The sequence below is a fragment of the Periplaneta americana genome, chromosome 2, assembly GCF_040183065.1.
Source record: "Periplaneta americana isolate PAMFEO1 chromosome 2, P.americana_PAMFEO1_priV1, whole genome shotgun sequence".
Classification (NCBI taxonomy): Eukaryota; Metazoa; Arthropoda; class Insecta; order Blattodea; family Blattidae; genus Periplaneta; species Periplaneta americana.
Window position 1 is genome coordinate 77,421,055 of NC_091118.1, and position 15,319 is coordinate 77,436,373.

The 15,319-nt window shown below is 34.8% G+C and overlaps 1 protein-coding gene across 2 annotated transcripts in view; it reads left to right on the forward strand.

Annotated features, from left to right (window-relative positions):
- Positions 1 to 15,319, forward strand: part of Sfxn2 (sideroflexin 2) — a 90,035-nt gene that overhangs the window by 31,710 nt on the left and 43,006 nt on the right. For both annotated transcript variants that reach the window (XR_011330910.1, XM_069818005.1), the window contains exon 7: positions 6,720 to 6,767. Coding sequence is in view for 1 of the 2 variants with exons in the window: in XM_069818005.1 (XP_069674106.1) it covers positions 6,720 to 6,767 (48 nt within the window). In the remaining variant the exon portion in view is untranslated. The remainder of the gene's footprint in view (positions 1 to 6,719; positions 6,768 to 15,319) is intronic.

Sequence of the window (15,319 nt, forward strand, 5' to 3'; positions counted from 1 at the left end):
AATATTCCTTACCTCTCACTCTCTCACAACTAACCCAATTTAAAATAAAACATTTACATTTTTATTTCTCACACCATCTTCCACTGAAAATTCTTACCGGAGCCAACAGGAAGATAAAAGAGACGATCTATTTTACCTTATCCAATTAAAATATAACCAGACAGAGACAGAAAATAAAGCAAAAGGTTAGATAATTGGGATTGTATTCTTTGAGTATTTAGAGTACAGCGCAATGGAAAAGTCTGCAAGAACTACTTAGATAGTTCAATTTATTATATTACTATTACTTTATAATACATTCAACAACACTATTTTTACAACGTCCATAAACATCACTGTTTAACGTACACTGCTTATACACACACATAGTATCACTTTATGTCCACTCATTAGCAAAAATCTGGCTGCCATCTTGTCTTCTCGAGCATCGTCTGTTCATCTTGAATGAACGGATAAATAGAGAACTCTGGGTAATCTACCCAACACGTAGTTCTAATGTTCACCACCCATGATGTCAGGCACTGATAATCTTATTTGAACCTCCTCCCGTCAGATGGTGCTGACCGCAGTTTCACATCCTGTTATATATTCATCCATGGCATTGTCTTGATGGAATAGGACCTTTTTCCTTGCTAAACCTGGCCTTTTTCGCGTATCTTTTGTTGTAGTTGGTCCAGGAGGTTAGTGTAGTATTGTCCCGTAATTGTTTGACCAGTGGGAAGATAATCTATCAACAGAATCCCTTTCGCATCCGAGAAAACTGATGCCAAACCGACGCAAAAAATCTTGTTGGTTTTTCTGAAAACAGGCCAAATGTTGTTCAGCCATTTGCACTCTGATGCATTTTTGATCCTGTGTTAACAGTCGCGGCACCCATCTAGCAGATAATTTTTTCATACCTAATTTCTCAGTAAAAATGTGATATGCCTGTTCAGATGACATTCCTACAGCTTCAGCAATTTCTCGTACTTTCAGTTGGTGATCCTCCAAGACCATTTGCACTTTTGCAATAATTTCTGGGGTAGTGACACATCTTGGCTGACCACTACGCAGATCATCTTCTAAACTCTCCCGACTAAGTTTAAACTCGTTGGTCCACTTGGCAACAGTTGAATATGAAGGAGCAGAGTCTCCCAGTGTGTTATGAAAATCGGCATGAATTTCATTTGCTTTCATACCTATGTTCACGAAGTACCAGTACTCGAATCAATGCTCGAATCTCGGTTCTTTCCATCTTCACAAATCACTACACGGGAAAAACAATAGATAGGTGTCTGCATCACAGCTCTCTACCCAGAGTACTGATGTGCCACATGTTTACTCATGAAAGATGTCTAATCATTACGCGAGAACCAGGTTGTGCTAGCGGTGACTTTTATTGGTGATTCTGAGAACTTCTCAAACAACCCTCGTAAGTAGGTTCACAGTAACAGTTGTGGAGTAACAACATGCCTAACCATGAAATGCTCAGACCCGGGTTCAAATCGTCGTTGGGATAAGTTACTTAGTTTAAGTTTTTCTGGAGTTTTCCCTCAACCCATTAAGAGGCAATGCTGGGTAACTTTCGATGCTGGACTCATTTCGCTGGCATTAATAAACTAGTTTTAAAAAGTTGTATGGAAACACCTCCTTGGTAGCTCAATTGCTGAGAACTGGCGTACAGTGACTGTGGATCTCGGTTCAAATTCTGAGAGTCATATTTGTGGAGGACAAACTCAAGGTTCCTGAGAATTTTTCTTAGGTTCTCCTGTTTCTCTCCATCACCCTTCAATATTCTTAATCATTTCAATAGTATCTACCCAAAATGATGCAGTATGGTGTAGATTGTTAACTCACATACAGATGGCATCAGTCTGAGAAGGTGTAGTATGCTCTCAAGGAGTTGAAAAGACACTCTAGCAGGACTTCACTTGATCTTGAGCCTGCATGGCTGAATCAACAGATGGCACCACATAACTAAGTCATGAGATATATATATATATATATATATCTATGAGAAATCAGTTATTCAGATTTAAACAACCATTCCCACATAAAGGAGTGGAAAGGCACAATAAGCCTTGGATTCCTTTGAGCCCCATCTTCATGTAAAGAAAAAAAAGTTCTTTACATATGCCTTTAACTTCCATATCTGGCATAATAGATACTGTCTCCTTGAGTGACGAGCTGTCTTCTTGTAAATTGTAAACCACTCTCACGATTAAAAAATTAACCCCGTACATAATTTTCATTGACAGTAGAAAATCGAAATGACGTATGAACTCGAGTTTTTGGAATATTGTTACTCGAAAACTGGTACATTTTTCACGTTAAATATTCTATTTATTAATTTTAAGACCAGCCTCTTGGTCTAGTGGTCAGAGTTTCTGGCCACAGTTCATGAGGTCCTGGGTTCGATTATCAGTTAGAGCACAGGAATTTTTCCTCAAAGGGAACTGTTTCTCTGTTCGTCCATGGTCTGGAATTTAGGGTAAGTGTGTATTTAAGACCTCTCCTGATGCTACATAATCATACATGATCATCCTACCATACATTGAGACAACATAACGCTGTCTTCCAGGTGTCTCAACCTCAGAAGTGGATTACATACTGTATAAGCCACGTCAGGAGGGAAGACCAGAAATATTGAAACCAACCTGTTGCATTGGTGGGGGGGGGGGGGGGTGGAATATTTTAAGCAGTATTGTTTGGTGTGGAAAATCATATTATGTCCAATGGAGTAATGATTTTGCGAGTATTGATATACATATAATCGAGCATAATTTTCGTCCAGTTTTTCCTCTTTTAACATGTTTGCTGCTTCCTTAACTAAGACAAAATCTTTGCAAAGGAATCAATGCGCTTTTGTTTGTTTGTTTGTTTGTTTGTTTGTTTGTCAAATATGATATATATATATATATATATGATATATATTTAATGTCATCAAAAAAATCATACAAGTAATGGTGCACCTTCACATTGCTGTATACAGGTACTCACCATAGCTATACTTACATTTACATACCGTTGTCAAAGCATATACGTGATAGTGACGTCCTACGTATTAATCCTTTAGGTACTCTAATTAACTATTGCTTAACTATTAGAACTAGACCTTCGTTACTATTGGTATTACAATTACAGCTTTGTCCCTTCATTTGTAACCGCGTAATAACGGACGAATTTTCTCATTTTATCAGTCAATATCTGGGGCATCCTATTGACACATATTAGTCTTAACTGTTATTCGTTTTGCAAGTCGATTGTATAATACTACCACCCTTATCTTTATTACAGTTCATTCACATATTTCTAATAAGAATTTCGCGCACATTTCCACACTTTGGATTCTCTCGACCAGATCACGTCCTTCTCTAGTGTTCGCTGCATTCTACCACTCTTTCGATTATTTCATTTGTCCCCATCCCCTAGCAATATAATTATTTAAGTCCACTTTTTAACCAATTACAATTTATCACACTTTCACCAATACTCTTATTCCCTTCATCACAATTAACACATACAATGAAATTACTTTTTAATCTTCATAAAAAGATCATCTATCTTTCCCATTGTTTGTCAAATAAGTCACTAGAAATAATTTTTATTATATCATTGGTTTACAAGCAAAATACACTATAAAAATATTACTTCTGAGAAAAAGATGGATATAGTATACATAATATGTGTGTATAAACTTAGAATTGGAAAATGAAGTGCACTTAAAGAGAAACAACTTACTAAAAATAATAATATTTTGAGGATTCAGTTTTGTCAGAACAAAAACGCCTTTTTCTCAGAAGTAATATTTTTGACATAATGTGTTTTGCTCGTAAACTGACGATTTATAATTTTCGCATACAGATGTTGCATGAAATCTCGATGACACTAATACGAGGCGCGTCCTGAAAGTAAGTTTCCGTGGGGCCTTGTATAGAAAGAAAACACAATTTCATAGAAAGATTTATTGCAACAGATGCATAGGAATACAAAAGTTGATCCCACGGTATGACAAGTGCCTCAATTTCAGTGGAAATATGTTGAAAAATAGGTCAATAATTGCTGTGTCTGTTGCAAGAAATCTTTTCATGAAATTGTGTTTTCTTTCTGTAAACGGCCCAGGGAAACTTACTTTATGGATGGTCCTCGTAAATGTCATAGACATTGAGTAATTATTACCATGTGGAGTGCCAGTTGATACACACACACACACACACACACACACACACACACACACACAGGGTGATTCACGAGGATTTACCTCCCTTACAGAGCTTATTTCCGAAGACATTCTGAGCAAAAATGTCATATAAACATTTGTTCTATTCTCAATACTTTCAGAGTTACACTAATTTGAAGTTGTTTGCAAAATATCATTATTCTTGAGTTTTAAGGGTAAAAGAATATTACAGATAAAGAACGAAGTGTTCAGGAGTGTCATTTCTTTAATTAGCTAATATTCTCTTTCATCGTATGATGACGCAGAATATCTGCATGGAAATATCATATGTACTTCGGTACATTGAAATAATATATGATATGCGTAAATCACGAAGTGATTTAAGACGGCGCTTATTCCGTCGGATCCCAGCCAACTAGTCACTCATAACGAGTGCACCTCAGCACATGTGTGGACTTCGGTCCTATGTTCATAGACATCTATGACGTAGTGCAGAAGGCGGCCACTAGAGGGAACCCAAGAGTTGGAACTCAATCAGAGACAATTCTGTCCGACGTCGGGGTTGTATCCGGTGTGGCTTAGTGGATAAAGCATCAGCACGTAGAGCTGAAAACCCGGGTTCAAATCCCGGCGCCGGAGAGAATTTTTCTCCGTTCCATTACTCTTTCATCGTATGATGACGCAGAATATCTGCATGGAAATATCATATGTACTTCGGTACATTGAAATAATATATGATATGCGTAAATCACGAAGTGATTTAAGACGGCGCTTATTCCATCGGATCCCAGCCAACTAGTCACTCATAACGAGTGCACCTCAGTACATGTGTGGACTTCGGTCCTATGTTCATAGACATCTATGACGTAGTGCAAAGGACGGCCACTAGAGGGAACCCAAGAGTTGGAACTCAATCAGAAACAATTCTGTCCGACGTCGGGGTTGTATCCGGTGTGGCTTAGTGGATAAAGCATCAGCACGTAGAGCTGAAAACCCGGGTTCAAATCCTGGCGCCGGAGAGAATTTTTCTCCGTTCCTTTACTCTTTCATCGTATGATGACGCAGAATATCTACATGGAAATATCATATGTACTTCGGTACACTGAAATAATATATAATATTCTGAAGCTAAAAATATGTTGTGAATCTTATACTTGTTTCGTGCAGAATTTTTTTTCGATTTTTAACTACAAAATTACATTTCCTTACGTATTTATCACAGCAATTGTTACAAATCAGGCCACTCTTGTAAATTCTTTAAGACTGTACATTAGGATGCATAATTAAACTGTAGAGAATCAAGTTCCGAAAGTCGTATGATTTGTAACAATTTTTGTGATAAGTGCGTAAGATTGATGTCATTTTTAGTTAAAAATTGAAAAACAAAATCTGTACAAAACAATTAACAACACATTTTTTTGCTTCAGAACACTAGCCAATTAAAGAAATGACACTTCAGAATAGTTCATTCTCTATTTGTAATATTTTTTTACCCTTCTAAAGAAAAAAGGTATTTTACTAAGAACTTCAAATTAGTGTAACTCTGAAAGTATTGATATTAGGACAAACGTTTATATGAAATTTTTTGCTTAGAATGTCTTCGAAAATAAGCTCCGTAAGTGACAGTAAATCCTCGTGAATCACCCTGTAAATATGCTTCGTACTTTCTTTACGAAAAAAAATCATACACTGAATTTTTTGCTTGACACATAACTAACTAGGCCTAACTTAATTTCACTGCAAGTTGTGTCAGTCTGGGATGTTTTTGCATTTGAAGGACGGGAGGTGTTTAAAAAAAATAATCTAATTCTTCATCCATATTCTATTCACTTACAGGGATGGAAGATAAAATCCAAGTGGCAGTACCTTTCCAATTACTAAAATTGCTGTACCGAAATACTGACGGAATAATGCTCGGGTAACGAAGAAAAAAAACTAACATGATGTTCATGTGCATCATCGGCATATGGCACAAGATAAACATGACAATAGTAGATATCAAGTGGCATTCAATGTGTCAAGACATGTGTTCCTCTTTCCATTATTTTTTCATGTGATACAAACTCAGTCACTCGATTTTTGGCCATAAATCGGTACCTGTGTGTTGTTATTTTGAGGGGAACTGGAGAATTCGGAAATTTATTTTCTGTTTTACTTTCTTAATTAAGATTACAAAATAATTGCCTAACGTGACAACGCTTTTTATTTCTTTTAGCACTCTGATTACTGTATTATTTGTGTCTTTGTTTTATGAAGAATTTTAGATAAGGGTGCAAATAGCCATAGTAGCTGAAGCGCCCTTTTTAAACCCAACTATCTATCTAATTGTCTAACAAATAAAAATTCGTTGTTGAAGACTAGCTTTTTTACAATATCACTACACAATAATACACTGAATACATTCGTTTGGTCTTCTGAATGAAAGCAACATCTGTTAATGCTATAGTTGAGAAGGGTGCAATGGTGGTGGAGAGAAAGGCTTTTGCAAACATATCTCTGTACATGAAATATTTAGTGTTGAAGTAAGATACAATCATAATGGTGCTTGTTTTATTTGCAGCCTCATCTTCATGGTCCCTGTGGCATGCGCTCTGTTTCCACAGAGATGGTAAGTGAAATTAATCATTGTGCATTTAATAACAGCTAAGTCTACAAATCCATGTGTAATAAAATGTTATAAGGTTTTCATGTTTAGGAAAAAACCATATGTGTTACAGAATCACTGTTGCTATCAAGATAGATATATTTCTTCTGCCACTCTTACTAAAAGGTGGAGGTGAACAAAAGTAATACTGTAGATACGAAACTCTCCCATTGGCTATCAGAGAAGTAATGTGACTAGTGAAAATGTAATGTAGTTTTCCACTATTTTTTTTTTTTCCAGTAATTTATGCTATATGGTTTATGGTTGAAATTGGAATTTAATATTTTCAAGCAGTGAGTGTCCTTCTGTTAATACTCTGTCTATAGCTTCCAATTTGTTTTCAGTTACCGGTACTACAATTTGTTTAGTTTCTATGATATTGTGAAATTTACATATTACGCGAATTTTAATACCCAAGTATTGAATGCTTTACGGAAAACAGTTAAGATTAGTGAACAGTTCAATATTGAAAATGTAATCTGAAATTGTCATCACCTTGCAGTGAGTTTATCGGAAACCTCAGTTTCTTTTAAAAATGAAATCAGACAGGTGGAAATTGGTTGTCGCAAATTATATGGCTTTCTGTAAGAAACATCGCCAGGGAAAGCTTTTAACAAGTGATGAGAAGAGAATTGTACTAAATGTATTTTATAAGTTGACTGAGAAATACCCTGAAGTCACTATTGATAATGTTACGCGAAATACAAGTGAATTTGCTGGTGTTTCCATTTAATTTTATTTGTACCATAATGCATATATACAGGGTGATTCATGAGGATTTACCATTCCTTACGGAGCTTATTTCTGAAGACATTCTGAGCAAAAAATTTCATATAAACATTTGTCCTAATCTCAATATTTTCAGAATTACACTAATTTAAAGTTGTTTGTAAAATACCATTATTCTTGAGTTTTTAGGGTAAAAGAATATTACAGATAAAGAATGAACTATTCAGGAGTATAATTTCTTTAGTTAGCTAGTATACTGAAGCTAAAAGTGTGTTGTGAATTCCATAGTTGCTTCGTACAGAATTTTTTTTTAGTTTTTTAACTACAAAATTACATTTTCTTACGCATTTATTACAACAATTATTACAAATCATGCCATTTTTGTAAATTCTTTAAGACTGTACATTAGAATGCATAATTAAACTGTAAAGAATCAAGCTCCTAAAGTCGTATGATTTGTAACAATTTTTGTGATAAGTGGGTAAGAATGATGTCATTTTTAGCTAAAAAGTTGAAAAACAAAATCTGTAGAAAGCAATTACCACAGAGTTTTAGCTTCAGAACACTAGCCAATAAAAGAAATGACACTTCTGAATAGTTCATTCTCTATTTGTAATATCTTTTTACCCGTAAAAAAAAAAAAAGGCATTTTGCTAACTTCAAATTAACGTAACTTTGAAAATATTGAGATTAGGACAAATGTTTATATGAAATTTTTTGCTCAGAATGTCTCCAGAAATAAGTCCAGTAAGTGACGGTAAATCCTCGTGAATCACCTTGTATTGTACGAAGCATTTAATAAGCAGTAAATCCTTTAAATAACCCAAATGTTGGTGTCATTCAAGAGTTATGCTACGAGCTCAGCTTGTGCTTATAGGAGATAAATTTAAAGGCCATTAGAAAGCGACACCTTGCAGAGGAATAAATTAGCTGTCACGTATTTCAGTTTACCTTCACCTTTCAGTCAAACATATCAGAATTTAATGTGTTTAGTCAGTTTAGTTAGCTGTCCGAATACTGGTTGGAACCTCATAAGTGACACCAGTAAGGCATCACTCGTGAGGGAATTAAGCCAGGAGATAATAGGATAAGGTAGCCAGTTCCTTTCTTCCTCCATTGCATTGATACACAACATTAACTGAGATGTACTGCCTGATAATAGATGTATCAGCCAGAACCTCAATCAGAGGTGATATATGAGGGGATCACAACCAGAGTGGAAAGTCCTTCTGGAATAATTTTGAGAAATTGAGTCTTAAAGTTCCTGGTTTATGCATAGCAACCTTCACCTTCTCTAGAAAATCCTGCCCTCTGTCGAGTAACAAATGTGTTATGGACTTGGTTTGTTATGGCAATGAATAAATCTAAGTTTTCTTCATCCGAGATTGTATTAATCCACAAACTGACCACTGGTGGATTTGGTCCACTCTGGTTGTATAATTTGAACTGGTAATGGAAATTACGGGAAAATGGCTGAACGGATTTTAATAAATGACCCCTTATTTTGAAGCTTGGAACCCAAAGTTTTTCAGAAAAATAGTAGTTTTCAGTGAAATATCAATTTTCCTACATTATTTTCCTATTTTCCAAAATCCATCTTTCTTCAGTTTTGAGAACTAATTGCATTTCAGCACAGCCGTGATTTCAGAATAAAACAAAACACACACTACAATATACAATAGCTAATACACGAAGGCCATGACCTGCAGGATTGCTGACATATTTAGAGTTCAAATTCAATTGATTATTAAAAATTTCAAAACTTACTAAAAATAATTTACAGGTCTTATTCTGCTGTGTGTAATTTTCTGAGTACAGCTATGTATTGAATATTGAAATCTACAAAACTTGAGGTGGTTTGATGACATTATTACCATTAGAAATGAAATTTCATTACAGTTAATGCCATGATGTGACTATTTTTCTTTAATTATACATATTAATGCTATACTGATGATATGAAAGTGAAACGCTTTGGGGTTATATAAGTAGATATAGGCCTAGAGAATGTGTTAAATTAGATCTTCATTTCTATAATTTACTGAGTGGTGGCTATTATGACATATATAAAACTACAAAACTTACGTAAGATAATATTGTTATTAAAAATCAAATATTTTTATAGTTATTAATCAAGTGGGGTTGGGTCTTTTTCATATACTTAATGGTGGTGTGGTGTAGATATTTATATGCGTCATTCATTCTCTTCGGTATTGGCTCGAGAAAGTCCAAAAATTACAGTTCCTGAGGAAAGACGGTATTACTTACTGATAAAATAAGAGCCCTACAAAATTTTGTAGTCTCTCTATCATTTCGGCAAGATCTCTTCGCAGGATAAAATTATTTTATCCTCTACATTTCAAGCTCTACGTGCAGCAGCTATACCAAGATGCTATGTCTATTGTTCAAAAGCATAGCAAACCTGACTTTTACAATCCACAATGACCTGAAATAGTTATTGCTTTACTCCCACATGAAAAACCCACTGATCGCCCTGACATTGTTACTTGCATTTTCGTGTTAAAACTCAAGGTACATAGGATACATAGGTTCAAGAAAAAGTATTTGGCATAAAAACCATTCAGAGGGAATATGTTTCATTATTATGGAAGCAAACAAATTTCAAAATATCTGGTATTTTTCATTGAAAATAAATCTGAAAAATTTTTATTTGAACTTCTAATGAACTTGGTTTGCAGCATTTGCTGCACAAGCCACTAGTATCTATATATATAATTTGAACTGGTAATGGAAATTATGGGAAAACAGCTGAATGGATTTTAATAAATGACCCCTCATTTTGAAGCTTGGAACCCATAGTTTTTCGGAAAAATAGTAATGTTTAATGAAATGTTAATTTTCGTACATCATTTTCGTGCTTTCCAAAATCCATCTTTCGTCAGTTTTGAGAACTAATTAATTGCATTTCAGAATAAAACAAAAAACACACTACAATAAACAATAGACTATTACACGAAGGCCATGACCTACAGGATTACTGACATATAGTTCAGATGGCTGAGATTCTTTCACATCATAATGTCAATATGTCGATCTTCATTTGTATAATTTTTTGATACCGTATAAAAAATAATTTACAGGTTTGATTCTCTGGTCTGTAGTTTTCCGAGTACAGCTATGTATTGGATATTAAAAACTACAAAACTTAATGTTTGAGGACATTATTATCATTAAAAATGAAATATTATTATAGTTAATGCAACACATAATGGTATATTGATGATATGAAAGTGGAACCTTTTGAGGCTTGAAGTAGATGTAGAGAAAGAATATTTCATATTAGATCTTCATTTCTATAATTTACTGAGTAATGGCTATATATATATATATATATATATATATATATATATATATATATATGTTACTGGAAACTATAAAACTTACGTAAGGTAACAATATTGTTATTAAAAATGAAATACTTTTACAGTTATTAATCAAGTAGTGTGGATCTTTTTCATGTATTTAATGGCAATGTGATATATGTCTGATTCTATAATTTTCCTTGGTAGTAATTGAGTCATGCTGCGTCTTTAAACTACATCAAAATTAATTTCACATTTCTTTGGTTTAATCAATTAGATTTGTGATCGCTGCCAAGCATATTTTGTTGTAGGGAAAATAGCATGCCATTTCACTTCTTGCTACCGTGATGAGTAAGTTTATTTCCCGCAACCAGCAACGAAGGAAACACTGAAACTGCTAACGATTTACAATGGACAATTTTATTTAGGGCGCATATAAGATTCTACAACTCTGACATATCATTCACCTCATTTTCCGCATCTCAGCAATAGATTCCTCACAACAGCCTCTATTACAGAAAATATACAGGATAACATTCATTGTTACACAAATTAATCCAGCAGTATTTGGTAGATCAGTATTGTCTGGAGGAAGCACAAAAATTACATTCCCTAAGAAAAGACCAAAAAGTATTACTTACTGATAAAATAAGGGGCGTACAAGATTTTGTAGTCTCTTGATCACCTAAGCAAGATGTCTTAGTGGGATAAAGTGATTCTGCCATCTGCATTTCAGGGTAGTTCACGAAACATGCAGCAGCTATACCAAGATGCTAAGTCTTTTGTTCAAAGCATGACAAACCTTACATTTTCTTAACTCTCACCTACAATCCGCAATGATATGAAATAGCTACTGCATTACTCCCACATGAAAAACTCACTGATTGTCCTGACATTGTTAATTGCGATTTCGCATTGAAACTCAGGAACTGAAGATGGATAGGTTCAAGGAAAAGTATTTGGCATAAAAAACATTCAGCGGGAGTATGTTTCACTATTATGGAAGCAAATAACTTTCAAAATGTCTGGTATTCTTCATTGAAAATAAATCTGAACAATTTTTATTTGAACTTCTTATGGATTTAGTTTGCAGTATTTGCTGCACAAGCCACTAGTATATATATATATATATATATATATATATATATATATATATATATGTATATATTGACGGACCAGTTCAAAAGAGAAACAACTCAGAATTTAAAGTTTTGAGATAACTGCATTTTAAAGTTTCATATTGTCGTGAAAAATCCAATTAAAATCAGTTTAATTGGATCTTATAGTAGTATGAAACATCATTAACAGAATTTTGAGTAATTTCAATGATCCTTGAATTTTTCACAGCAACATGAAACTTTAAAATGCAGTTTTCTAAAAACTTAAAATTTTGAGTTGTTTCCCTTTTGAACTGGCCTATCAATATAGAATACACATAGTGATCCATGTAAACGGAAGTCAGAATAGACTTGAAATTTAATTTTGTTATTGTAGTAGCTCTGGAAAATCAGCGTAGGTGGTCACGGCTTAAATAACACAACAATCGACTATCCACTATCACCTATTCTTGAAAAGTGTATGTAGTGATAAATTGGCAAACATGCAGTACTGTCTTATACAACATGATTATTTGGTTTAAACTTACTGGATTACAAATTTCTTGGTTGAAATGCAAATAGTATTTGAAAGAGAGTTTGGTGTACATGATGTTTCAAGCAAGTCAACAATTCTGCCTTAATAAAAAAGCTGAAAACAATCTCTCCTCAGTTATAATGGTGAACATAATCCTGCAATGTCTCAAAAGTGTGTAGATGATGTTTAACAATGTTTAATCCACTCATCACAGAAATTGTGCTGATTAAACCAGAAGCCAGGCTACTCATATGGTACATGTTGGAGGGCAGCAGAGAATGTGGACATACAGCTGTACAGAGTACGTACAGTGAAAGAATTAAAGGAACCAGACAAGGAAAAGAGAGTGCAATATTGCTGGTGGTTCCAGACTCTTCTTATTGTCAAAACCGGAGATTCTCTTCACAACATGGTTTTTGGTTGAGGCATGATTTCACCTCAAATCTGGAAGGAACAGATACTGGGCTGACGAAAGTCCCCATGTTATCCATCAAACACTTGCTTACAAGTGGCTTTTAAGGAACCTGGAGGTTCATTGCTGCCCTCACATAAGCCCATCATCGGTCTCTATCCTGTGCAAGATTAATCCAGTCTCTATCATTATATCCCACCTCCCTCAAATCCATTTTAATATTATTCTCCCTTCTATGTCTCGGCTTTCCCAAATGTCTTTTTCCCTCCGGCCTCTCAACTAATACATTATATGCATTTCTGGATTCTGGAAAGAACAGATACTGGGCTGACGAAAGTCCCAATGTTATCCATCAAACACTTGCTTACAAATGGCTTTTAAGGAACCTGGAGGTTCATTGCCGCCCTCACATAAGCCCACCATCGGTCTCTATCCTGTGCAAGATTAATCCAATCTCTATCATCATATCCCACCTCCCTCAAATCCATTTTAATATTATCCTCCCATCTACGTCTCGGCTTTCCCAAATGTCTTTTTCCCTCCGGCCTCCCAATTAATACATTATATGCATTTCTGGATTTGCCCGTACGTGCTACATGCCCTGCCCATCTCAAACATCTGTATTTAATGTTTCTAAAAATATCAGGTGCAGTTCTGCAGTTGTGTAAACTTTCTCCATTCTCCTGTAACTTCATCCATTTCAGCCCCAAATATTTTCCTAAGAACCTTATTCTCAAACACCCTTAATCTCTGTTCCTCTCTCAAAGTAAGAGTCCAAGTTTCACAACCATCCAGAACAACCAATAATGTAACTGTTTTATAAATTCTAGCTTTCAGATTTTTTGACAGCAGACTAGATGACAAAAGCTTCTGAACCGAATAATAACATGCATTTCCCATATTTATTCTGCGTTTAATTTCGTCCCAAGTGTCATTTATATTTGTTACTGTTGCTCCAAGATATTTAAAATTTTCCACCTCTTCGAAAGATAAGTGTCCAATTTTTATATTTCCATTTCATAGAATATTCTGTTCACGAGACATAACCATATACTTCGTCATTTCAGGATTTACTTCCAAACCTATCTCTTTACTTGCTTCAAATAAAATTTCCGTGTTTTCCCTAATCGTTTGTGGATTTTCTTCTAACATATTCATGTCATCCGCATAGACAAGAAGCTGATGTAACCCATTCAATTCCAAACCCTCATCAAACACCATTATATTCTGAAAAGGTTAGGCTGTTGGTGTTCAATGTCTGCCTTAGAAATCATTGGCTATATTTTCTTTGATGAGACAATGATAAATTAGGTTTACAGTTTCATCTTCACGGAATTTGTGGAACAAAATAGCACTACAAGCAATACATGCAACAAGTCGATGAACTCATGCTCATCCTCTTTGGTGATCACGTAATTTTTTTTAAATTTATTATTTAACAATGCTGCATCAACTACTAGGTTATTAGCATCAATTGAATTGGTGATAGCGATATGGTATTTGGCGAGATGAGGCTGAAAATTCGCCATGTCATTACCTGAGATTCGTCTTGCAGGTGGGAAAAACCTCGGAAAAAACCCAAACAGATAATTAATTGGCCCAAGAAGATATTGAACCTATGCCTGAACGTAGCTCTGAATCAGAAGGCAAATGTGCCAACTGCTTGGATGGCCTTGCATAATTTGAAAGAATCTGTCCTCCCCCCCCCCCCGGCTCTACATCATCAGATTTAATCTCTCCAGAGTTCTTTCTTTAGGGCTAACTAAAGGACAAAGTCTATATAAATCAGTCAGTGACACTTGCTTAGCTTCGAGAAAACACCAGGAATAAAGTTAACAACGTTGACAACCATGTACTTCAGCGAATGTTACAGGATATGATCCAACAGGCACAGTTTTGTTTGGATGAAGTGGAAATGTTTGGAATAGACCTATAGAAACAAAAGTAGTGTTAAACAACAGAAGCATATACCAGGTTAGACACTTTACTTTGTTAATAACATAGCTTCGAACAAGATTATGATATTGATAATAAGTTACATAAATCTTTAAAGAAATCTCTGAAAATCCTAGAATCTTTTAAATGCATAATGCTATCACCGAAAACCTGTAACAGTGGCACAGACATCCTTTAAAAATACCTAAATCTATTAAAAAATAACGCGACATGCTATGTATATATCATATGCTCTGAATTTGACAATAAAGTCATTCTTCTTCTCAGCTCCCAATATTTAGAGATGATCATTTCTAATTTCCAGAGATCCAAATGGGAGACTTTTTTTAACTTCAGAATATTTTGCAATGGGACGCATTTTCATGAGCAGTTTTCAACTGGTTTTTAGAAAGAACACCATTGTTTTGCATTTTTGGCAGTTGCATCGTTCTTGAACAAGCCCCAATATGATTGGAGGACCTCAT